This window comes from Anoplopoma fimbria, chromosome 11 (assembly GCF_027596085.1).
Source record: "Anoplopoma fimbria isolate UVic2021 breed Golden Eagle Sablefish chromosome 11, Afim_UVic_2022, whole genome shotgun sequence".
NCBI lineage: Eukaryota > Metazoa > Chordata > Actinopteri > Perciformes > Anoplopomatidae > Anoplopoma > Anoplopoma fimbria.
Window position 1 is genome coordinate 13379931 of NC_072459.1, and position 26948 is coordinate 13406878.

General features: G+C 41.7%; 1 protein-coding gene across 1 annotated transcript in view; it reads left to right on the top strand.

Annotated features, from left to right (window-relative positions):
• Window positions 1–11505: 11505 nt before the first annotated feature.
• The window catches only part of col5a3a (collagen, type V, alpha 3a), a 41690-nt gene continuing 26247 nt past the window's right edge, over window positions 11506–26948 (top strand). The window contains 13 exon segments of the mRNA XM_054607334.1: window positions 11506–11544; window positions 14888–14987; window positions 15310–15477; window positions 15761–15977; window positions 16382–16544; window positions 21594–21716; window positions 23252–23707; window positions 24508–24627; window positions 24731–24847; window positions 24923–24976; window positions 25088–25129; window positions 25557–25619; window positions 26794–26868. Coding sequence (XP_054463309.1) covers window positions 11506–11544; window positions 14888–14987; window positions 15310–15477; window positions 15761–15977; window positions 16382–16544; window positions 21594–21716; window positions 23252–23707; window positions 24508–24627; window positions 24731–24847; window positions 24923–24976; window positions 25088–25129; window positions 25557–25619; window positions 26794–26868 — 1737 coding nt within the window.

Consider the following 26948-nt stretch of genomic DNA (forward strand, 5'->3'; position numbering starts at 1 on the left):
TCTCAACCATCTGACTGTAACAGTAGAACATTGGACATCGTGCAAAAAGTCAGAGTCAGCAGCTGGAATAAGGTCAGGGCCGTTCATGGCATGTTTTCCTTGCGTCCCTTGTGCTTTTGGAGAAAGTTGACAGGTGGTGTGGCTTGAGATGAAGAGCGATGCTGAGAGGCCAGTGATGTCTACCAGCCTCCAAGCTATTGCTGTGGAATTTCAGAAGATTGAGGCACTTAGACACAGAAGGAGTGAGGAAAGAGACAAAGAGGAGGGGATAACACAAGTCCATACATGCTTTTCCACGCCACAAGCTTTCTCTGTTTTTAATGTCTAGTTGTAAGCCCTCCTCCCCTTTTCACCTCAAACTTTCCCCTCTCCACTTTCTCTTCTGCAGCTCTGTGTCTGTGTAGTATTAAACCCTCCTTGTAGCAATTTTAACATCCTTTTGCAGATCTTTCACCTGTTCTCTCTGACTCATAGTCTGAGCACACTCCAGCTGTGCCCTGATACAAAATCATCAATCGGTAATCTCTCTATTGCAGTCCAAGTTACAGAAAATGACACCCACATAACTTCTTACCCTACTTTTAAAACTTATTAGTCAATATCAGGTGTACTGACTTTAAGGATACATGAGCAGATGCTCATTCTGAAGTGTTCACTGCCTTCCCAGCTGTCTTTATAAAGCCATTGTCTGTTTTCACTTAACCTAATTAAAAGATGGATTGTGTGATTAGGTACTGTTATAAATGTACAAAGCACATACAATTATTTGTTTAAACAAATTAATGCATACACTGTATTTAATAAACCACAAACCATTTTTTACAGGGTTATTTAAAAAGTTCTACAGTAATATCCCTCATCAAGTACATTCCACTGACTATCACTTATTTTGGCCCTCCTATGAGTGGCATCTCGATGATAAGAGACTTGTTCTGGCTGATGGTACTGGAAGGATAAGGCACTCTGGCTGTGTGAAAGGGCCTAGAGGACTGGAATGTTTGCCACAGGTCAGAAGTGGCGCTTTCTCCTCTTTTGTGTGCAGTCTGCAGAGGAGGTGTGGAATGCAAACTTCATGAGAATAAAAGGGACTAAAGGGAAAGAGAAGCTGGGGGTCGGTGGGCGGGAGGGAGACTTAGAAACACAGAGAGAGAGAGAGAGAGAGAGAGAGAGAGAGAATGGGTGCAAAGGCTTAGAAAGGAGTGAGCTGGGAAAGTGTTTTAGGGGTTCTGAGGCAGCCAGAGAACACAGTTAATTGCTAGAGAGTGCTAAAAAAGTGACACAAAAGCTACAACCAAAAGAGGAGAGTTAAAACTGTTGCTGCAGCTGCCGACAACATACAATGAACACTCCACAGAGAGTGCTTTGAGAGCAATGGCACTCTGGCAATTCATAATGTTGCATTTCTCAGCGCCAGTTAATGGCATTCTAGGAAACGGCTACATCTCATCATCATACGTCATTCGTACAGTCTCAGGCACATGCCTGTAGGAAATCATTACTCAAAATACGGGGAAATTTAGATTGGACTCAAACCCCTCTTTCATGTAGTTAATTTCAATATTAAAGCAATGTTTTTTGTGGCACAAATTTCTTCATGGAAACAAGCTGAAACTTAAACAACATTTTATTCATTCAAAGAAAAACACAAGCATGGTGCCAGTTGAATCTGGACTTATGCAAACACTGAACTTAGACGGGTTCCCAGGGGGGCTGTCCACTTAGCCACTGTGGCACCATGTTTCAAAACTCCTCTGACCTCTTTGCTTACTCTGCTCTTAGAGTAAAACACATTTTATATTGTAAATAAAATAACTGTAATGCATAGGAGTTTCCTAGTATATTTGCAAGAAACCTGCTGTTATGGGGACCTAGAACCACAATCCTGATGTCTTCGACACACAAGGAAAGTTAAAAGAAATACAGCTTTGAACCATATTTGGCTTTTACTTTAAGTGCCCCTACAAATACCAGTTTTCAAGCTAACTGCCCTGCTATTTAGAGATCAAAACACAATCACTGTGTTTTGTGCTGTAATCTAACAGTGAAGAGGAGGGTGCACAGCAGGGTGAGCTTGAGTGTGGTCGCTGGCTGAGTTTATTTAGTCTATTTGTTTGAGCAGTTCATTTAACAGACATGGTCCTTAGATGTTAATTGGTTTAGTCTCCCGTCATCTCTCAATATTGTAATTATCACCAGACTGGCAGTTCCCCTTACTTACAGTGCAAAAAAACAGGAATTTCCACACACTTTCTCATGGTCCGTTCCCTGGTTTGGCAACTTAACAGCAGGGTTAAGCAACTGACTGTGTGGAGTAATATATAATATTATATATATATATAAGGCTGGTGGTGATTTTGATCCTTTCAACGAGGCTCAACTATAAAGATCATTTTCAAATTCCAAATACCATAACTGGTTAAAGGGAAGTGCAGTGGTGATTAAATACCAAGCTGCCAATCTAGTCCTGTCTGATGTGCTCCCTCTGCCCCCCATTGTACCGCAGGCAGCCATAATACCTGTTGCAGGATAGATTAGTATCAAAGGGTGTGGTTTGGTGTAAGCTCTTATGTAAGAATACATGCTTTCTGATATATGGAGATACTATCATCAGCAGTCAGTGGGTGGCACAATCACATTTCTCTTGAGGTGCTTTTAAAGATCAGGGGTTTTACCATCCTCCGACAGGTTAACCTTCATTTTCCTCTACAAGAAAAATGTGCATTTATTCAGCGCCTGTGTTTTCATGCCTTTACACTCGTACGCTTGATCAGTTAAGGATGGCAGAATATTTTTCTAGTTTTGAATTCACTGTCAAAACCCACATTTTACACAAACCACTTTCCATGTGAATATGAATTTCAGTTGTTTTAAGAATCTCCGTTTGCAGATAAAAAATTGTTATAAAAATTGTTATCTGGAGGCTCAATCATAATGCTGCTATAAATGATTAAATTAAATGACGAGCTGTCAGGCTCCACACACAGATACACACAAACCATTAACTAAGACACACAATCATTATTCACAGTCATCTTAAAATCCTCATTATATCGTAAAAACAGAAAGTAATAACAATGTTTATCACACAATATAAAACTAAAATATATCAGTAACCCATTAGGAAATGGTGGTGTAAAATCTGAAGTGATTTTTAAGGTGGTTATTTCATAATGACAACATAGAAAAAAATGATTTCCCTTTGAACTTACATCCATCAATATTTGGCAAGCTGAAAGAGTCAGCCGCCTCTTCCTTTGCAACTTTGCATGCATATTTTTCCTGACAGTTGGCCTTTTGTCTTGTTCTGGCATGTTGTTCAACACAAGGAGCAATAATCCTAAACGCTCATCAGCTCCTCAAGAGGATTAATGGTGTTTCACTATATCTCAGGGGTCTAAAATGTGGCAAGGACGGATTACTTCCCATCACCTTCCACCTGCTCACTGATTCAGTGATAAGAAAAGCCCACCATCATTTATCACCATAGAATGACCTGCAGAGGGAGAGAGAGATATACTTCCAATTTGTAACACCATAAAACATGTCTGGGCTAATCTTCAAACTTCAATACTGGAAGCATCATTTATGTAGTTCTGGGGAATTAGAGAATAAATAAATAAAAAGACAAGAGACTAAAATTGAAATAGGGGAAATTACAGAGACACATCCTCAAGCTTTTTTTTTCCTTCAACAAAATCTGTGATAGATGCATCTCCGGCCAAATTTGATGTGATTTTGTTTTAAACAGCATATCCATAAATACATATGGAGTATAATTTAGTATCTTAGCGTTTCCACATGATTTGTAAGTGTGAACAAAACAAAGTCTCTCTGGTGGTTTCTGCTGATTGATTTTCAGAATAAAGACACTGCCAGAATGAACTGATTGAATTCTCCATGTTGAGCTCTGTTAAGCAACTTTTATGTGTTTACATCAACGTATAAAGGGATATTGAATTTACCTTACATAAATCATCATCAGTCTGATTAATAAAACCCTCTTGGTTAATGAATGCTGACAAACTATTGGCATTAGACAAACATTAACGACTTTGATTTTAATTGGAATTTGCAAATTACGGTCACGTCATGTGTTATAATTTAAATATATGTGTTTGGTCCCAGGCTCAATCAATGCATGTGTGGTGGCAGTCATGTGGAACTCCAAACTCTGCTGTAAAGTCATATTCTTGATAATAAAACACTAACTAATTGTACATTAGAAACCTGAGTTTTTCTTTGTTTTATTTTTTTAAAGAATGGTTATCTGTAAGTTGTCCCATGGTTGGACAAAGGTACATAGCACATGCTCTGGAAATATTTCTCACCCAGAGCTCAAGCTACCCACTGGACTCTTAGTAACTATCTGCTAAAAGCTGTTAGGAATGTGGCCCTGACTCAGGCTGGCTAAGCTGGTACTGAGAATGGAGACGGTGGGAGGTCAGGGGGTCCATTGTTTACCTACCAGATCAACTGCAATCTGTTCAGTTATCTGGTTGTTACTGTCAAACCTCCTTCAATCACTCTCTCCCAAAGCTTTTTACGTTGTGTCTAATCACTCTTGCTCCCACAATTTACTGTCTGGTTTAAGAAATGTATCGTTTATCTTTCACTTTTTTTTGACATTATCTACTTATCACGAAGAAGCATCCATATGTTTTGAATCTGCATCATAGCTGATGCCAACGATGTTTAATAATTTGCAGCTAAGAGTTGGGTTTGGCTAGGAACTATATGTAGAGAATTATGACTTTTAAATGGGTGTGTTTCTCCCTCATTCTGCGGCTTGAGACTCTTCTCCCTTGAGAAATTACGGTTTGGCTTCTTTTCTCTGAATGTTCTCTGGGACATCAGTTACTTTACAAAGGCCTGTTGTAGCTTGGACACGTTATCTTTGGTAATTTTCCAATTAGACAAGGTCCTCACAAGTCTTATGTTAGGGCATGTCTCAACTGAACCACAGTCTTTCAGGAATTAATTAGGCTTCTGGCAGGGCTATATTCAGCCTTCACATGTTATCGACACAGTATAGGCTTAAGTTTTGGCAGATGATTGGGACGCATGTCAGTGGCAGTATTAAGAAGTAGGTGACCACTTATTGCTGTCAGCCAGCACTTTCCCTATTTAAAGATTATCAACGTCATGCAACTAAATGCAAACTCAATTCACATTATGTAATACTTGTAAAAACATGTGCTTTACAAAATGGAGCAACACCCAAATATGTCTTTTCAATATTTTGATGGGGTTGAACATGCACAAAATAGATGTTTCTGTTTTGTGGAAAAAGTAAGTCTTAGTGGTCTGGTGGATTTTGTCTGTATTAAAGAGATACTCAAGGTTGTATGACTACTCAGGTAAATTCAAGGGGTGTGTATAACACTCCTTGTTATTTAAAAAGAATGAGTTGTAAACCAGGTGCGCCTGCCCCTGAACTAGCAGTCCACGACCTCTAACCTGAGGTGATTCAGCCTCCAGCCTCACTGTGGTCAAGCACCAGTCTGAACAGGCATCACAGAAATGCTGCAGCAATTCTGGGCTGATATTAGACGGATGGTGGAGATAACGTGCCCTGGTCTGCAACAACCATACTCCAATAACCGGACGGGGTTGTTTTAATGTTGAGATGTATTGAACTATAGCGCAGTGTGTGAAGTTCAAAGTTTTGATACATACTCCAGCTTCAAACCTGTGATCTGCACTGTGAAGTGAACTTTAATGACATATCAGAACATTTTGCATCATTATCATCATCATTACATCATTAATATTATGATGCTGTTTCAATCACTGAGAAATCCTGAACAGATCTATTTTAATCATATGGGTGCCACTTGTAGTCACCATGGATAAGATAGCTTACACTATGTAGAACTGCAGAAAAAAAAAAGACATGCATGTGCCAGCATTGTACTCTAAACACTTCTGTGGGTAATTACCACCTTTGAGAAGTGAGACCACCAACAAATTCTCGCAAGTAATAAAAATGATTTAAGACGCAATCTCATCCATGCGTCCTAGGAGCGTCCTATATGGGAGGGAAGAGGCGGAGGAGGTGGAGAGCAGAGAGAGGGAGTGATGGTGAGAGGGGGGAAATTGAATTAGAGGGGCAGAGCGAAACTGAGAGGAGTCACCACAACAAAACTTCTCCAACAATCAAGCAAGTGGAACTACAGACTGGCTTCTCTCCTCTCTTTCCCCCGCATGGCTGCTGAGTTCCTGCAAATATAAATAACTTCAGTCTAAAGTTCTGCTGGCGGAGGCAGAGGGGGGTCTCCGCTTGGAAAGATGGACCATTTAATAAGGACCAGGTCGCGCAGGAGAATACCGCTATTTATTTGTATCCTGCTTCACGTAACGACGACACAAGCTGGTAAAGTATATAGTTGAACATGAATAATGCACTGTCCCCTTTATCTAAGTTTTCGTGACTTTTCTTTTCAGCCATCTTCATTCATCACTGGGTCCCTAAGCCGCCAGCAAAGTTATTGGCGCAAAAAAGCAAAAGCATAATCTTTACTCTGTCTTTAAAAGGTTCACTTTGGATCCTTCAAAAACGTGCAAACGCAATTGTGCACCAGTCGTTTTCTGTACGCATGCATATTAATTACCCGCGTCGTTGATTCGGCGTTTCCACCTCCAGCTTGCATTTTTAATTGTGCACATTTCAAAGCTTCTGACTTTTTGAATGTGCCCTTCCTTCCTGCGTCAGGTGAGCTGGAGGACGTGCGGCGACCCTCAGGAGATGATGTATGATGTCATGTTTGCGTTTGCTTGTGACCAGCGTCGGTTTACTGTGAACAGGCTTAACGTTGGCTTGAGAAAGAGGTTGAATGGCTGAACACTGACCGAGAAGAGTAGATTAAAATTCCTGTCATGGATCCGTTTAATGTGCCCTCTGCTCGCATAGGTCTTAAGTGAAGGTGCTTAGCACTAACACTCTTACTGACTTAGTTATGGTTATTCTGGCACACTTAAATATTTTTGCATTTTCTATTGCAGGCTACTAGCTCAGCTCATATTTCACACACTTTTGGAGTGTTAAATAATCCACCTGTAAGAAGAATGCCTGGTCTCTGTCGAACATCTGTCACTCAACATCTGTCCATCACAGTGTTCCTGGTGTCCACATTTTTTGCACTTTCAGGATAGTTCAGCAAGTGCTGCTGCACCCATTTTAAGACTTCCCTGTTCCCAAGATAGCCAGTAACAATCAGCTTGTGCATACATACTGTATGTCATTTGGCCCCCTGCTATCTGTCACCCACACAGGTCTCAGTGCCCTGTGGTCGTGTTCTGAGTATCTCCAACTGGCAGCAGACTATTTCATTACAGGTGTCCGGATTTAGAGACTGCCTGATGGAGTTGCACGCCCTCAACAGCAGGAGTTAACCCTGTGGTCACCAGGAGTGCTTAAAGATGTCTCCTTTTTTCACTCGTGGCTTTCCAAATGCACTTTCCACTTTATGGCTGGCAGGATTTGTTGGAATTGGCTGACATAAAGCGATAGCAGGGGGAAGGGAGCCAACTGACATAATCACATTCAAGTGACACAGCGGTTGTGGTGTCCACTGCTCTCTAATGAGGGCCTGTGAAGTGAGGCGCTGAGATGATTTAAAAGTGCATGGGACATATGGCGGTGCTGATATGGCAGTCTTAGATACGTGCATGCAGTTGATAATGTGTTTCATCAGTGTGTGTGTGTGTGTGTGTGTGTGTGTGTGTGTGTGTGTGTGTGTGTGTGTGTGTGTGTGTGTATTGTGTGTATTACAGTGCCAGAATGTTTTCCCATATGCTTTCTGTGTGTGTTCAGCAGAGATGAGAGGACTTTGTGGTCATGTTTGCTTACAGGAAGTGAGACATTCTTGCACAAGTCCATGGCTAGTTTCAGCTAGAATCCTTTGTTCTTCTGCTTCAGCACATTTTTGCTCAGTTTTCTTTTCTTTTTTTCTGTTCCTGGGGATAGGCAGTGTTTGTTTTTATTTTATATGCCTTCTTTTACATCATCGTTCTCCTGTTGTTCATGCCCTGCCTCATCCTTGACTGCTTCTATGACAGAGGGGAAATCGTGCATACAGCCCCCTCACTGTGTCCCGTTTGATCAAGCCTCCTTGCCAATTCTGCACCAGACTCCCAAAGGAGGGCGGTAAGCCTTGTTCGCCTTTGATCCGGCAACAAATTAGCAAATGAAAACAAATGAAAAAGGCAGCCACATTTAGCAGGATAGATAATAGGAGAAGAGGAATTGTACGCCTGTGACAGCTCTAGTGTTTTCTTCTGCTTTGTAAGTTTGTGTTTCTGTAATGGAAACATTAAACATCAAAAGTGTCTGAGATGCTGATGTGTGTCCCTTGTTGCTTACGCTGCAAGTGTCATATCAGACTGCTTCTCAGACTTTTTGATGAGGCAGACTGTTTTGAGTACCCCCAAGTCTTTACTATTTAGAAATTATGCTTAAACACTTCATGGCTTCATGACTGCAATCTATAGTATTCAACACACATCTGGCTTCCAGAAGCTCGGTAACTCCCTTCCCTCAAGCCTCTATGGCTCTGAGTTTCTGATCACTGGATGCTTCAAGAAGCTTTCTGTGGGACGAGTTGGAGATGCTCCTTGAAGAATTGCAATGAGCAGACATCAGAGAGGCTACATTTTTTGCAGTGTCTCCTTACATGTCATCTGACTCTTTATCCCACTTTATGGGAAAAGTTTTATAATGGCCATCCATCACATGCACTACTGTGGCCTACATGCCCATTTTAGTAGAGGCAACAGTAGTAAGCTTTCCCTCCAAAGCCATCTGTAGAGTCTTGAAAACAATATGCTACCCTCAGTGACATCGTGACCTGGCTCATATTTCAACTTCTCTGAACCTGCCAAGTGTCCCTTAGACACTAAGCTGCGAACACAGAGAGGCCCACAACCTGTTAAGAATTTCTTTAAAATGTCTCTCAGAAGCACAAAGGAACTGAACTTCTAAAGGAGCATGTGTGTATACCTGTCTAACACATGGTGTGGGTGTAGCATTTAGTGTTATACTTTGATTTTGCCAGCACGGGGGTTACACACCATAATAGCTGCCTCAGTGTTATGATGTCTGAGAGACTAAATGACAGCTTGGGGTTGAAACTTGAATGGGCTTGGTCATGTGTAAGCTTGCATGTTAATCCTCTCTGCCTGATGTATGTATGCACATGTGCATTAGAAATTGTTTGTGCACACTTGTGTTTGTATTTGTTGTGGTGGTGTGTCATGTTGCATATTTATGAGGACCTGATATTCTTAGAAAGATAAAAAGATGAGAAAAGGTCCAACAGTTTATTTTAAACCCTCCCTGCACCTCTTTAAGTGAGTTTATTGAGTAGAAATGGTGTCAGGCTAGGTTAGGGGCCGAGGTTAGGCATACAGTGGAGATTATGGTTAGGGGATGGATTTGTTGTTTTCAGAGCAGTAAAAAGAATGTCCTCACAAGTATAGAAGTACAAGTGTGTCTGTGGAGGGCCTGTCCAGTTATGGACTTTGAGGGGCAGGTGTTTTCTCTATGGGCCAAGCAGCTTTTGGCCTGTCGGCCCATCACACTGTGAACAAACATGAGCAGAACAAACTGTGGAGATCCAAGAATGTGGTGCTGTTGTGAATTGGAAGGAAATGTGTAACCACGTGCCACCAGAATCTTGCAGTGACCCATATTCAGCAGGCATTTCATTCTCATTCTCACGAGGAAACAGTCAATCAGTGAATCCGAATTATATATATATTTCCTTCTGTATCTTCCTACAGACAAGAGAACGTAATTGTATAACTGCATAAGTATCAATATTAATATAGTATTACAAACAATTTGGTATTAGAAAGTACAAGCTTAAAATGGATTAAAGACTTAATGCTAGGCACTGTTGGTCACTTTCATCATCGACGTCATTGTCTCTTAATAATATTCATGACTTAATTACCCCTCCAAATATGTTTAAAGCCGTTCCGAGCAGTCCGCTATATAACCGCTGACTTGACTTGCCCCTAAACTCTGAGCAGTAACTCAAAGCAGACCCAAAGACAAAGCACATTCAGTGCGATAACTATCAATGCCTTTCAGTTTTCATACTTCCAGCCCAACAAATGTTCCAATGTTACAGTCAATTTACCTTTGTCATAGATCTCTCAATACTCTCGTCTATTTTTCAATAACCTCTGTTTACAAGGAAAAGAGCAAAGTGTTTGACAGCTAAAATAAGTGATTCGGAGAAAAATTTTGACTAGGGCAGAGGTCCAAAGTTCTGTTTTTCTCCCCTCTGTGGGCGTTATAATTGAGCTCCATATAAACAACGTGTGCAGGCTGTTTGGTCATACTAGTGTGAATGTGAGTATAGGCAATCTTATTTCGCAATCTTAGTTGTCCGTTCATGTGTTCCATTTCCATCTGTTCAGAGCGTGTATTAGCTCTCTTCACCTCACAGTGTTCTTGTCCACACACAGCAGTGACCCAGACAAAAGGTCACACCCACTGCTAATTAGATTAAGGCTGTTCTTCAAGCAGGATGGGAGAAACTGTATCTGGATTTATTAAACCCCTTTCACTGGATCTGTCGTCGATTTTTTAAATCATTAATCACCATATGTTTTGCAGCTTGTTGCCTTTTAAAATGTTTACTGAGGAAATGCCCCATCAACAGTAGTTTTTTACGGAGAGTGGGATTTCAGAAGGAAAGCTTTTTTTCCTTCTTTCATCTCAGGGTGTGGTCCAAGATACTATGACAAATTGTCATTACCCAGATTCATTTTGGCTTAATTTCTTGTTAAAATTCCCCAGATCCCAGGCGCAATTGTTTTTGACAGACTGGTATTCTGTATGTGTGCAAGGGGTCTTTTCAGGCTGAGCTGGAAGTGTAGGTGGTGTGAGTCATACAGAATGTCTTCAGAGACTTGGCTTTAGAAACACAGAGCACACATTATGTCCATGTATGACTGAAGTGGTACTGAGTTGTATCACCGCCGGGCATGGAGAGACTGTGTCAAGTGTCACACAGCCAGAGACGATACACAGATGGAGACTGTTTGGTGGCATTTTCAGGACATAGAGCATAATCTGTGAGGTGGAGGGTTTAGATATTTTCTGTCTGGGAAGACTGTGGACAGCTCTGTTGCTGGACAGACACAGTTGTCTCAATGGAAAAAGCACAAGAAAAAAATTGCAAAAATGCCAGATGTCTGTGAAATTGCTGGATATTTCAGCTCATTCCCAGTTCCCATGTTCTCTGACCTTTTGGTGTGATTGGAAAACACTCTGAGTCATCAGTCCATAGAGATTTTGCGATGCTATTTCAAACACGTTGAGCCATATCTTTAAGTGGTCGGGGCACCGTGCTGCACAGGCCGACAGAATAACCACAGAGGCTGCAGGTTCTGTCAGTAGCCATACCAGAGTGTTGATGTAATTTACGTTCATTCTCTCGTTTCTTTAGAAGTAACATCATTCGACAGGTGAGGTCCTGCAAGGACACGATTACCATGAAGCCTAATGAGATGCAAGCGAAGCCTGCTCAGACAGTCAGTGCTGCAGGATAGGGAAAGCTGCAAGCATTGGCTCAACATAAGGTGACAGAAATGGATCCAAAGCAGGCAATAGATATCTTTATTTTATTGTATGCTTCATGGAGCTAGACTTTTATATGACCGCCTGCCACAAGCCTGGGGTTTTCCTCTAGGACTCCTTAATCACGGTTGATGGTATTGATATGGGGAAATACAGGATACTCCACAGGAACTTGATTGTATTTTATGTGGGTCATGCATGTATAAAGGCTTTTGATGTTGTTACTTGCAGCAGAAGTTGTTCTTTGCATCCTGTGAAGTCCAGGACAGTTTTTCCCTCCTTCTTTGAATCAGCTTCCTAAACTTTCTTTAAAACAGTTAATTTTGCACACTCGGACGTGGGGTGCCTAATATTCCCTGCACGTTTGACTGACAGATTATTATGAATGGAGTTTCTTTTTTTGGAGGAATTTCTGCTACTTGTCTCAGATTTCTCCCTTTGGCATTGTTGCACATCTTGACTGTTCTCTGTTGTCTTGAGAGTGTCAGAGGTCAACAATCTCCTGACAGCACATTGCTGGAACAACTAGGCAAAGGTTATTTTTAAAAACTCATAGCAGTTGAGGCAGAAATGTACATTTCGTGGTTCATGGGGTGCACTCACATCGCATCTTTGAAATTAATAAATTCTGGTGAAAAGTTAATTGTGTTATTTTGTTTTTAGACCATTTTGGCAGGTGCTGCTCCGGATGGGCTAACAGAAACCCAAGGATCCTGTATAATTAGACCCATGCTGCTTCAATTTGGAACTATTCAGCCTGTTCCAAACATCACTGCCTTATGACCTCTCTCCCTGTGCTTGAGAATGAATGAGAGATAGAGAAAAAAACAAGATAGATGGATACTGTAGATAGAGGGATACTCTTTTTTATTGGATTCTGACCTTTGACTAAAACACAAACTTTAAACTTTGCTTTCCCAAAGGAAATTGATTTGGAGTCAAGGCCACAACAGGGCTACAAGGAGCTCATTTGTAATTAAATACAAACCTTAAAGATTAGGACCCAGACATGACGTAATATGCAAAGTAAACTGCTGTGAATAATAAAGTGTTTTTACAGAAAGGCAGATATGTATTAAAAAGGTGCTATATATGAGATGGGGAGCATTTCTACTGCCTCTCAGCGGCTCTCAACATGGCGACGTCTGAGATGGTGGCTCGCAGCTGCAATCAGTTGCTAACGATGATAACAGCGCTAACAGTGCAAACAACGGCAAAACTACACCAGAGCTAACAGGGTTTACTTAAGGAGGAACCAGAGGATGGGTTCTATGTTTCAACAACCCTATCAGCTGTAATTGTCGTATGGATCTGCGCAGAGTGGCAACCGTGAGCGGGTCGGTGGGGCACAAACATGCACTAAAAGCATGCACAGCCGACCCGGCTTAATGTAAACAAAGAACAGAAAACCTCGGATTACATACACACATAGGGAGAGTGACCTCATTTCCTGCTCAGGTGGACATTACTCCACTACATCTTTACATAGCAAATAGTTGTTTGCTGCTGTATTGATGAATATCAAAAAAAGCATCTTTCACCTTTTAGCTACAAGAATAAAAGATTCTCTGGTGTGGCAGGTCTTTGTTTATTGCCTCTCAAGTGGCATTCTGATCACGGATGGAGCTAGCCTTTTGATGAATTTCTTGAGGTTAATATAATTTGTTTGTTGTAATCAAAACAACATGATTGGCCAACCAGAATTGTCAATTTATTTTATTTCATAAGGCCTAAAGACAAAAAGCCTTGATGTGAATGTGAGAATGTGAAATCGGAAACAATGTCAGTGTCTTGATCTAAGTGTGGGTGACTTGTCTGTGACCTTTTAAAGTCAATACCTTATTCCTTGACATTTAGGTCTTTGTTCACTGTCACAATGGCTTGAGCAGAGTTGACAATAATCGCAAAAGACTGTGTTGCCTGCTTATTGGTGCCACTTGCACACATACTGAGGTCTCTGTTGTTAGGAGCCAGCAACTTCTGTAATTATTTAATTTACACTGCTTATTTATAATAATAATAATAATGAATCCTTTATTAATCCCACAATGGGGAAACCACAATTCTCTGCATTTAACCCATCCCAGAAGAGCAGTGGGCTGCTAAGAAGCACCCAGGGAGCAACTTGGGGTTAGGTGTCTTGCTTAAGGACACCTCGGCATGTTGACTGTAGAGGGGTTTGAACCACCGACCTCGTGGTCACGGGACGAGCGCTCTACCTCATGTGCCACAGCCACCCTGTATATAACTGTATGAATTGAAAAATTCCAAGCCCTAAGGTCTTAAATACCTTTAGATCTGTACCTACTGCTTTCCATTGTTGGAGCCTGGCTGTAATTCACAGCTTAACCTATTTACAACCCTGTTGCCATGCTAGGGGACTGCAAGGGCACGCTCTCAAAGCTGCTTGGAATAAATTGCCTCTGCTATGCAAATAAATAATGCCATAAAATGTAATGTGGTGTTTTTCTGCAATGTCTGGGCATCAGTATACTCTGTCCACATGTCTAATTAACAAGGAGAATAAAAGGCCAGCTCTGTATGAGCGGCAAGAGCTAGAGGAGGCAATTTGGGTTTAGGATCCTCATTTCAGATGCCTGGAATGCTAAGTGCTGAGTTGCCCTGAACTGGCCCTCCCTAGCAGCTGGTGGGAGACTGGCAGCGCACAAAACTCTGATCCTGGCTAATGCTCACTGCAGCACTTTATCAAGAGTAAATCTGATAACATGACCAGCAGACTGCAAATAAAGCTCAGGCTCATTGTAATGAGAGAGCCAACAGTGGGAGAAAGAAACCTCAACTCTACAGAGGCATAAGTTCATCAAATAAATCCCCTTCTTAACATATCATAAGAGCTGTTCTCCTGTTTGTAATGAAAGTCAACTTTTTTTAAGAGTTTTAATGAAAATCTCTTGATAGTACTGCACCAATTGGCCTTATCCTGTTCTGTTTCCAGACATTAACATGCACTTTTGGAAAACAGCTGAAACATAGGGAATTGAATGGAGAACAAATAAAACAAAACTTGGCAGAAATATTTTTCTTTTTTTTTTAAACCTTCAAAATAAGCTTTGAAGGTTTAATACAGAACTAGCGGGCTTGTTAGAACAGATGTTTTAGCAGCGAGAATATATGAATCACTGATGCGCTTATTTGTGCCAGTGAAGTTTTCAAATGGTGATGAATGCGATGCGGACATATTGTTGCTCGCTGGTGCAGGTGTCAGCTGTCAGGTGTGCTGCAGTAGGATTATGGGTTAGACTGTGTACCACCCCTATCCTATAATAACACCCACAGAAGCCTGGCCACCTGCCGCCACATCTCAGAGGAGCCCGTCTCTTCCGACTCCTAGGAAGCAGGAAGCCTCCAGCCACACTAAACCCTGCTCTTCAGCTCGGTAACAACCAGCACTTAACTTAGCCAGACAACAAAGTGCTGTCACACTGGCAGAGTTTAAGTGTTACACTGACATAACCAAGAACATGCTGCCGCAATCTGCCGCAAGTTCCACCCTATAAGAAGTCGTTTTTATAGTTGTTCATACAACTCTAGAAACAGAAATAAACAGAAAGCAGTACATCCGCCTTTTCTAAAAGAATCAATATCTCATTTAAAGAGATATAATTAGCTACACTCTGTGAGCATGAAATAAAACACACCACCATGTTTCTTCTATCTGCTCTATAAAAATGTATGAATTTTTTTTTTTTCATTTCCAGCTGGTCCCATTGATGTTTTGCAAGTGCTGGAGCTGTCAGAGAACATGGATGGGGTGTCCTTGGAGGCTGGTCTCTGCACCAGCAGGAGGGGCATGGAGGAGCCGGACCGGGCCTACAAGATGGACAAAAAGATCCAGCTCAGTGCTCCAACCAAACAGCTTTTCCCTGGTAGTGGACTTATTTTTCCAATGAGGATTTCTAATAATGTTAGAAAGCCATGAACTGTGTCGCTTTAGTTCGGGATTTTTCCCTCAGTAAAACATTAAGAGGTCTGACTTTGAACTCCCTTTACCCTTCCTCGACGGTACTCACTGCTTTCAAGGGCAATATTTTTCATCATTATTATCTTTGCTAAGGTCTCACTGGCAGCGGGTGGTGCCTGCATGTTGTAAAATATCTGCTCCCTGCTGTGCTCTCTCTTGTAACAGCTCCTCTCTTCTCCTCCTTCCAGATTCAACCATATTTCCTGAGAATTTCTCCATAATGGCTACAGTGCGAGCTAAAAAGGGCTCCCAGTTCTTCCTGTTTTCAGTTTATGATGACCAGGGGGTGCAGCAACTGGGCCTCGAAGTGGGCCGTTCACCCGTCTTCCTGTATGAGGACCAGCATGGACAACCCACCCCAGAAATGTATCCCATCTTCAAAAAGATCAACATGGCTGATGGAAAGTGGGTAGTTTAAGGGCCTATAAGGTCACCATTAGAGCAGATATTAATGACATATCTGCATTTCTGTTGATTTGACCGCACATTGTATCTGTGGTGTATGTTCAATATATCAGGTTTACCAGCAATGTGTCATTTATAATAACTGTTCATGTATAACTTTCCCAAACAGTCTGATTGATAAAGTTCATTCCATGTGCTTGACAGTGAGTGAGCTTATGGATATAAGATGATTGTGAAGCAATGGCATCAGTGGTTTGACTTGATCAAATGAGTTAAGGGAATCCATCCTACACACTCCGAGGCTCAAAGGCACTTCTGGTTTGCTTGACTTTAAAGATGTGTGAAACAGCTCTTTGCATTGATGATTCTGCAGGGCAAGATACAAAATATCTCTGTTGTTTCAGATGGCACAGGATAGCCTACAGCGTGCAGGACAAGTCTGTGACCCTTTACCTGGACTGTCAGCGGGAAGAGACCCTGGATCTGCTGCGAGGGGACAACGCTGTAGTCAGCACAGAGGGGGTCACTGTGTTTGGGACGCGGCTGCTGGACGAAGATGTATTTGAGGTAGGACATCATTTAAGTATGGGAGCCTCGGAAAGCAAGTGATTTACTTTGGTGTCATACTTTTAAATGTTCCTTGGTTGTAGTTAGTTACTCAGAGGATTAACAAATTTGAACACACCATGTACTGAAGAATGCAGTTGTCAGCAAGTGATTTTTATTGTGCATTTCTGCATTGAGGTAAACAAAAGGGAATATATGAGAGTCACTATCATGTGGACGTTGTGTTATTAAGTATACAGGCTTAATCACAGGAGACTGTTTCACTTGGTAATATGTAATGCATATTAAGTGAATCACCTGACTAGGCACATCCTGGTTACCTTGTTTTTATTTGTACAACTTTTATTCCTACTAACTCTTACACACTCGTTCTCACACTTCACATTTAACCAATTCAGTCAATTTATCCCCACTGCTGCTGACTTGAACATTTCTATAGCCTGCTGAAAAAAGAGATAAGGATTTGGATAGTTTATTGATTCTATCAGATGACTTCATGCTGCACCAATGGCTAGGCATTGCTCATATCTACCTTCTTTTAAATTCCTGTCAAGATCTAAAACATAACACAGGGCAAAAATTTGGAGAAATTTGTATAAAAATGCTGGTAAGAAACACAGGCCTTTCACCCAGGAGACTGCTGTGCTTGTCCTTGGTACTTTTGTTGCCTTAACATAACCAAGTACCACTTTTGTTGTGCTTTGTTTTGTTTCAGTTTAAACCAAACCATGATGTAGTTTTGTAGCATTTTTTGTTTTATCTTGTTTCAATTTATGATACGTTTATCACACGTTTCAGACTGTTTCAAACTGCAACTGTTATCCGAGAGAAAGAACTCTTCCCTCCAAATGTTATTAAGAGTGCAGTTTAGTTGTCTGGGAATGTAATTTTGTTGGAGACAGGGTTGAAATGCACAAGAACTGAGATCTAGGGTTTGAATTGTTTCATCATATTGTATTTGATCCATATAGTCTGATACAATATACAGTTTTGTCTGGAAAGTGCTGGCATAAGCTGAATATGAATTGAATTTATCGACCATTAAAGCTACTGAAGAAAAAGATTTAAAAGGGAAAATCATGGTTCAAGGGGCTATGGGGTGACAGGGGTCTCCTGTCAATCAATCAAGTGCTGCAAGAACAAAGCAATGCAGAGGAGAAGAGGTGGTGGGGGGGGGGGGGGGGGGTGTTACGCTGTTCAGACATGCCAAGCCTCATCATTTCCATTGCAAAGCCAAGAAATGACACATTCCCTTTGCTTTTTGGACTCGTCAGTATATTTCTTGACTGTGAATGTTGTTTGGTCTTGTCTTGTGATGGTCATCCTCTTGCAAGAACAATACCTGCTTCATGTTCTTGTACACATGTTGGGCTTTTTTTTAAACTCTGTAGTAGTAGCAGGAGGAGTGTATCACAGATAAAGTTACTTCTTGATTCATTTCAAATTGCAGAAAAAAAGTACAGTTCTTCAGTTGAGAGCATTAGAACATTTTTCCTGGTGTGTATCAATATACTGGGAAAACATGGAGGAGCGAGACGCTTCAAACTGAGCTCAACTCGTTTTCTCTGCAGCAACCTTTATTGTCATAAGTCATTCTCTGTGCTCCCCATGACAATATGCAAGCCCTGCTCCATTGTCATTCCCAATGAGGCTCCACTCTAAATCTCTCGCCCACAGCATGAAATAGAGATCATCTCAAGCCCCTTCCCTTGCCATGCCCTCAGGGTCTGTCTGCTCAGCAAAGGAGCAAGAAAAAAAAAGGAAAGATAGACAGAAGTATAAGGTACATTCAAGTTTCTCCGTCCCCTCAGTGTCCAGAGAACACCCCACAGTTTGCAAAGGATAACATACTATTACACTTTAAGAGAGTAGAGAGGGAGGGTTGTTATCACTCCCTATTGGCCTAATGGACAGAAACCACAGCCTTCCTCACTTTCATCAGGAGAAAACCAGATGTCCTTGGTCCTAACAAGTAAAAACCTACAGCTTTTGGGTTTTGCTTGTGTAGTCAATAACTACCCTCCAAACCTCTCCTTCCTTTTGACCTAACTTAACCTCAGCTGCACCTCCCATGCTAAAAGTCCTTCTCCACTCCCTTCCTACCCATCCCACTTCAGTTCAGAAATGTGTCTCCTTGTGGGCTCTATAAATTTCCCTTTTTCAGGAGCAATAGAGCTTGTTTCATTTTTGGCCTTGCTCCAAAGACACTCCCTTTGGCCTTATTCATCATCCTATGTGTATAGACATGATGATGATACATTATTTGTGGTGATGACTAAAACCTCAGGTCCATCATCTAGTCCAATCCACTGTGCTTATTGTGGTCATGGGAATCGAAGTTTGCACTTAATTTAATTGAAAATTGATTCTTTATATCTTGCTTTCTGTGGAATAAGTGGGAACTTCCTCTAATGAGCGATCTGTTTTATGTGTTTCATTGATACATCTGATGGTAAATACGAGTATCAGTGTGTGGATTTACAGTGTGCATTGACAGCTATGTATGTCTAGCTGTGCATATCTAAGCATCCGGGTACATCTCGGGTGAGGATGGTACCAGGGGAGGAGAGAATATTCAGGCTGACCTCTGGGCCCTGTTCCCAGGCCCTGGTTCTGGGGGAGGAGGCCTGTGTTCCGGCCCAGTTCTCAGCGTGGGAGCATGGCAATCGTGGTCAGCCACTAATGTCTCTATTGCTTCCAGATTGTACTACAAATTACTTTGTACTCAACACTCTTGCTTGCATTTGCAAACCTCAAGCTGTCCGCAAGTCTGGTTGTGCTCCTTGGCAGCTGCTTGCCCTTTGTATGTGCCTCCAACACGCTGACTGCTTAGATAAGATCCAGCCCAGCATTTATTTGTTGGGAAATTCAGATCATTTCCATCTCGACTGTACTGGAAATAAGATGTTTTTGTCTCACTGTTACAGAGATGTTGAAACCAAGACCTACATGCAGATCATTAAAGGGCAGCTTGATTTGAAGTATTAGCAATTACACCAATCTGACAAACACTTTAGATTGGTCTAGGTCTGTTCAAGTAGTCACATTTTGTCTTGGTAATTACTCATGTCTGATTGTGGTCAGATGTTAGGTTAGTCATGAGCATCTTTTCCACTTTAAGCAAATAGGAAGCACCAAAATTCTGTTTCCTTACTGTGAGCAAGTTGCTCCTTCTCCACCCACACTAGGTCGTGACTCACACAAAAGCGTGAGAGATTTAGATCTGATTAAGGCACTGCAAATGAAAGGACAGTACCTCATGTAAGATCTAGTTAGTTGTGTTTTGGTGAAGCAGTATGACTGTAACCTAGCTGGCACCATCCACATTATTGCAGACAGCCGGTGAAAGCAGAGGGGTTCACTCTCTGAGACACTAATGACACTTTTTCAAACAGCGCCATGTGTGACCTCATGCAGGATGTTGGCAAGCCATCAGAAATGTATGGATTCAGCAGAGGTGTTTTACTTTTCAGCACGTCCTCACATGTCCTCTTCAGATGTCCTTGCTCCATCCTGAATGGAGAACAGCAGAGCATGCATGATTTTGAGCAGCACTTAACTCGCTGTGTGTTTCTAGAGGAGAGAGCCCCTGCTAGGCAAGAAAAACAGGAAAACGTCTCTGTGAAAGTGTTGCCTTTGATCTCAAATTGAGATTGGATTAGATTGGATTAACTCCCCGTTGCCGTTCTCTCTCACTCTTTCTATCTGTTGCTCACCTCAGAGTGAAATAATTTCCTTTGCTTGACATGGGCTTTTGGCTAAAACAGGAAGAAAAAAAGGATAAGTGGATAACAACTCCTTTCATGTTTGATGTCATAAATGAAAACCTAATGTCCACGGTCATTCCTGGGTTTACAGTTTTCTATATGGTGATCCAGATTTTGTGTAGACTTCTGTTGCTGATAATAAGGCATGAGCTGTATTAGAATATATGAGCTAGTGGCAGGTAACGGAGAAGCAATATGTTTTGATTTATTTCACCTCTGGCCACTAAAGCCTTATTAAAGAGATTACAATGGGACTATAATTACCACAACATCAAGCAGTTAATCTGACTTGATTTATTGCAAATGGCTGCCCAGCTGTCCCCGGATAACATTTCACCCGGCAATATGTTTGCAATGGCCTGTCAGTTACATAGATTCTTATCGTTAATGTAATCTAAACATTGTCAAACATCGTGCCATGGGGCCGCCTGCGTTTTTATTTTTATCAAGTTACTTTCTGACTTGCGTCTCAGAGAATTAAGACTGCAGCTGCAGGAATTTTCACCATCAATTGATCGTTTGAATTTACTTCTTTATTTATTATTTAACCTTTAAAATGTCAAAATAATGACAAATTCCCATTAAAATATATTTGAGCTAAACTTGTATAAATACTGCTGTCGTAATATTTATTTTATAGTAAAATGTATTGAGAAAAGTCCCTTGTAAACCACTGTGTTTGATATTTTACTTGACAATTTTGTGCTTTAATACATCAATTGACAATCAATTGACTCGTTATCTCAGCAATACAAAGCATTATGTAATAATGTAATGTGTACAGAAGACTAGAGTGATGCTGAGATGAGTCTAAGGCCATAAAAGCTAAAAGAGGCTCTGGTCTCAGAGCTGCAGGGCGCAGCAGTGCTGTCTCTGTGCATGTTATTGTATATACACTGGCTACACCTCTGGGGCGGGATGGGAAGTGAAAGGTCCTGACAGGGGGGTGAGAGAGAGCTATTTGACTGTTTTGTGTACACAATCAGGGCCCTCCTGGAGTTATGGGAACACACCAAAAAGCTATAGTCAGAAGCAATTGGACCAGTACTGACAGTGTGATGATGCTACTGTATTATAATTTGCTTTACATCCAGGTATGCGGATAATATTGTTGTTCTCATAGTTTCTTTAGTGTCACACGTTCAGTCTTCTGGTCCTTGAAATGTCTCTTCACTGTGCTGTAGGTTTTCTGTCTGTGCTTGATTGACATGACTCCCCCGTATGCCTGCTGTTATATACTTCACTTGCCAATCATTTCTGTCTGCTTTCTGGTTTATTTCAGGGAGATATTCAGCAACTTCTGATTCTGGAGGACCCGCAGGCTGCTGCTAACTACTGTGTAAACTACATACCAGACTGTGACTCGGATTTGCCCTACAACAGCAAATCCCTGGTCCCGCAGGAGGTCAGTACTGCCACCAACAGGATGCAACGCCCACGCAAATTTTCCAACAGTTTAACAGACAGATGATAGAATGGAGTTTAGCTTTACGTCACCTTAATTAGTTGCGAACACAAAGTACCAGATCTGTCATTTAATCCTATTGTTTCATAGTGTTTTCCACATTTCCTTAGAGGCCCTGTGTTTCATAATACTTTTTAAGAAATATGATGAGTTAAAGTGGAATAGCAGAAGCCCTTGCTTCACAGCCAACAAGTAAAAGGAGCTCAGGCATGTCTATCAATAGATATATGTGTCCCTAAGACTCATATGATTTACAAGCGGCCAACAGCCCCAGCCAAGAAAAGGTCTGAGTACAGTGCAAATGACTGAGTGTTTGCGAAAAGAGACTTGAGAGATTAAGACAGAGTAGGCCATCTGTCAAAGAAAAAGTGTCTTCTTTCAAATGCAGCCAGCAGTGGAGCATTCTTAAGGTCAGGTGCTCTCTCTCTCTCTCTCTCACACACACACACACACACACACACACACACACACACACACACACACACACACACACACACACACACACACACACACACACACACACACACACACACACACACACACACATAGAGCCAGGTGCCTATAACTCAAACATGATATAAAAGCTCTTCCCCTCCTCAAGGCGTGCATAAAAAACTGAATCAATCATGGATATGAATTACTGTGTGTTTCTTTGGTGGTGTGTGAAAGATAGAGATAAGGAGGATGGAGGAAGCCAGAGGATGGGGGGACGCAGAGAGATGTAGTTGTGTGTGTGGCTGGGCTTCAAGGAATACAGTTTTAGCCACATGCTTACACTCGTATGCGTGCAAACTCATGTGATTGCATTTGTGTCTGCACGCATATGTGTACGCCTGGACATTGATTATGCTCCAGAGATGGCTCTTTAATGGTAGGGTGAGGCCATGTCGATAGTCATCCAACTGGCCATTAAGAACTACAGCTGAGCAATGAGCTCTGAATCCAGAACATGTCAACATCCGTCACCCCACTGACCTACTTCTCATCATTCTCCGTTGCACACTGACCTTGTTTACAAGTGACTCTAAATCACGTCACTGATCACGTCTCACAGACTAGGTGATCAGCAACATTTTCAGGCCATTTATATCACTGTAATGCAATGGACAGCACTCTGGAGGATGACACAACCCATGTTTGCTCACTTGCTAGAGCAAACTAAGAATTAGCACCTCTTTAGGATCGTAGACAGGGTGACCTCTGACCCCTAAAGCAAATATGTCTTCTGCAAGGCATCGAGAGGAAACAACTCTACATTTGTTTGTCTCTTCCCATTTCATGTTTGCTTTAGGTTTTTGCCAGCTAAATGGGAGTCATAGAAGGTGTTTGACCCTATAAGGTTGTCACAGGACCTGTATGCACAGCTTTACTGTCCCTTACTGTTCCCCTTATTGTATTTTCATTCACAACAGTGTTTGTTCTTTTTCTCCATCCTCCAACTGGTCCCTCAACTTACATTCCCTTTTTTATAAAAGAACTCCCAACTCGGGTCTGATTTCCTGATGCAAAGTGACCAGCCTGATGAACCAAAGGAGCACTCCAAAAAGGGCGGGAAAGGCAAAAAGAAGAGGGACAAGGGCGCTAAAGGCAAACGCAAAGGCAAGGGCAAGGGCAAGGGCAAGAAGGGATCCAGAAAGAAAAAACACGAAGAGGAGGTTCTCCAGGATGGCTTCCTCAGTGTGTCCACAACACTGCCTGAGTATCTATCCCAAGAACCTTATCAGCCCACAGATTTGTCAGAACTTAAGAGCACCCCAGAACCCGTCATCCCCACTGAAGGGCTCCACAAGACCCTCATGGAGATGCCCACACATGAACCTGACTCTCCAGCTGAGGCCCCCACTGTGGTCCCCAGCACCTTGCCTGAATCAAAGGTTACTGAGGAGGTAGACAAGTTTACATGTAGCTGCCTTCCACCCCAACCCCCCTCTGCCATTTGCAGTTCTAACCGATCACTCCCCTAATACCTCATAACCATAGAGAGCACCTTTTCCCTCTCCAGTTGCTTACCACCACCACCACTAACTAGCACCATCCTAATAATCACCTCTACCACATCCCTTCCGGAAAACATGGAGAACGCATCCTAAATGAGACATTTTTGATTATCTCACTATATGACTTGTGCCTGCGTGTGTGCTTTAAGTAGAACATGCTGTAGAACATGCATACCATTTACTTGTAAAGGCATGGTATGCATGGTGCATACAGTTGGCTATATAACTTTCTGTTTGCAAACCTACAGAATGAGTAATGGGTTGACAGTTCATTCAATGTGAATATATGCTCAGCGACCACCTAAATCTTTTAAATTCCGAAAATGCCACAACTGTGTATCATCTTTTTAAAAAAATCCAATCCATTTTAACTTTTCACTGTAACAAACCAGGATTGCTTGTGTATGTCTTCTTCATGTTTATCATTTGCTAATTTGCCAATGAACTAATTTTTCATGCTCACGCTGTCGCTGTAGCTGTTGCCATCTCTTCCATGCTGCCTCAAGTATCTGATGTAGTCCATCAGCTAATTACCATCCAGCATTGTAATTAACTGCACACCTGTATCCTGGGAAATCAGCTCATTCCTGATAATCCACCTGTTTTGCTAACATTCATATTGTGCATTACAAAATGTGCCTTTTCTTGGAAGCGCCGGGCGGTAATGAGAAGAGCTCAGAGTCCCCTGGTTCATCTTTGCTGTGACTTATTTGAGACCTTGTGTTGGCCTGCAGGAGGACAAGCCAGTGAAGAAGCCAGTTATAGAGGAGCATGAGGATGACCTTTACCGAGACCTCTATGATGATCTCTCAGTTTCCACGGTAACAGCGGGCCCTAATGTTACTGAATATGAGGTAGGTTAAATGCAAGACTAAATGCCTTCACCTCAGCACAAACACACTGAGAGATTATTTTGGTATTCACTACACCTCAATTATGTTTTTCCATTCTTCACAGATTCTTGAATATGAAGATTACAAAAATGACACAGAGTCAGAGTATGAAGAGTACGAGGTTTACGATGACGGCTTTAAATTTGCAGAGCGGGAAAGAGCAGAGACGTGGGATGGAGAGGTAAATCAAAGTGAGTGGTCACGTATTCAATTGCCGGTGTCAAGTGATTTCTATTCACCTGTCTCTCTTCCTCAGGTCAGCCTCAGAGCAGAGAAAGGCCAGAAGGGAGAGCCAGCTATAATTGAGCCGGTGAGCTTCTACTGACATTTCATGAATAGCCCAGTAGCTTCAGTTACGAGCATGGGAATGAGTTGATACTCTCCTAATGTAACATTTAATTCCATCTGTGCTTGTTTTTAGGGTACATTAGCGGAAGGACCCCCAGGTCTACCAGGGCCACAGGTAAGCCTATAAAGCCTGAACACAGCTAAAAAATGTGACTCTGTAATTATACAGGATATGGCAAAACGTAACATAAGCAGGAAGGAAATATCCAGATGTGCTGCAAAAAAACGGAGAATTTTGGATTCTAGCCATCAGGAAGCATCGGAATAGGAAACAAGGGTTTCAGGGTTGACCACAATAAAAAAAAACATCCCTGCACTATAATGCAGTGCAAGATGGCACTTTGTGAAATATTATTTCTATGAACACTTTATAAGGCGATTGATTTGATTGATTTCATTAAAAAAGTACATAAAGAAGAAGAAAAAAAGTACATGTCAAGCATTTCGGGGGTTGGAATATAATGTAGAAGATTATCATTTTGTTGAAAACTAATCCACAATGTTCAATGTTTGTTTGAGTGCTGTGAATGTTTCCTTCACAGGGCCTCACTGGCCAAGCTGGACCAACAGGTCCTCCAGGACCAAGGGGAGATCCTGGTGAATTGGTGAGTGTGGCTTAAGCCTGGACCTGGGCCCATTAGGTTAGCTTCACTCCAGTTTGACCCTTTCACCTCCGGGACAGAGCTGTGGGTTCAACTGTGACCTCACACTGAAACATGTCCAGTCCTGAACTGAACATTCTGGCTTCAGGGATGGATGTTGACTCACACATGTATGACTTGATTTTCTTCTTCTTGTGTTTGTGATTGCTCCAATAAGTGTATTTGTCCACGATTCATCACAATGGAACACATACACACACACACACACACACACACACACACACACACACACACACACACACACACACACACACACACACACACACACACACACAGTTTAACGTCTACCAGTGATTGATACACATGATTAGCTCATAAATGTAATGATTTATGTAATACTAATGCGGACACCCTGCAGACATTAAGTGCTTCAGGTAGAAAATCATAGTTCTGCTACATGGTTTACTAGATTTTTATGCATTTTTGAGATTATTATATATATACGTTCTTAAAGCCAATTAAAAATTGTAGATGCTTGTTTAAGAAAGGAGATGCACTTATGACTTCTGGTGACCAGTAGTTCTCTTGAATACCTATGTTGAATACACTTATTGTAAGTCGCTTTGGATAAAAGCGTCTGCTAAATGACTGTAATGTAATGTAATGTAAATGTAAAAAGGTTCACAATGAGACAAGATAATTACACATATTATTTTAACCAATTCTGCTTCCCTTGTTCCTAGAAACAAGTGTCAGTCTGTCCTCAGTAGAGGAATGTATTTTACCAATTGGAATACTATCAGATAACGATAACAGTAATCTGATGAACACAATTGTAATGACTCAATGCTGAATTAAATAGCTTGTCGAAATAGATATTTACAATGTGTAAACAGAAGATAAGGTAGTGTGTGTGTGTGTGTGTGTGTGTGTGTGTGTGTGTGTGTGTGTGTGTGTGTGTGTGTGTGTGTGTGTGTGATATGCCCTATGGAAACGGAGCAAAGGTTGTGTGATAAGATTGCTGGGCTGTTTTTCTCTCCACTTAGACCCTCTCTCTCTTACTCTCACACATAAACACAAACACACACACACACACACACACAGATACACACATACACCCCTGACCCCATAGGCACAGTAGCCAACGTTTATCCCTTTCCCCCATCTCTTATTTCAGGGTCCCACAGGACGTCCTGGTCTTGCTGGGGTTGATGGGATTCCAGGTCCTCCAGGAACACTGTTGATGCTACCAGTAAGACCTAAGACAGCGCACTCATGCATGCTCACGCACACAAAAAAAAACCGCACAAAAAAACCACGCACAGAGAGCAC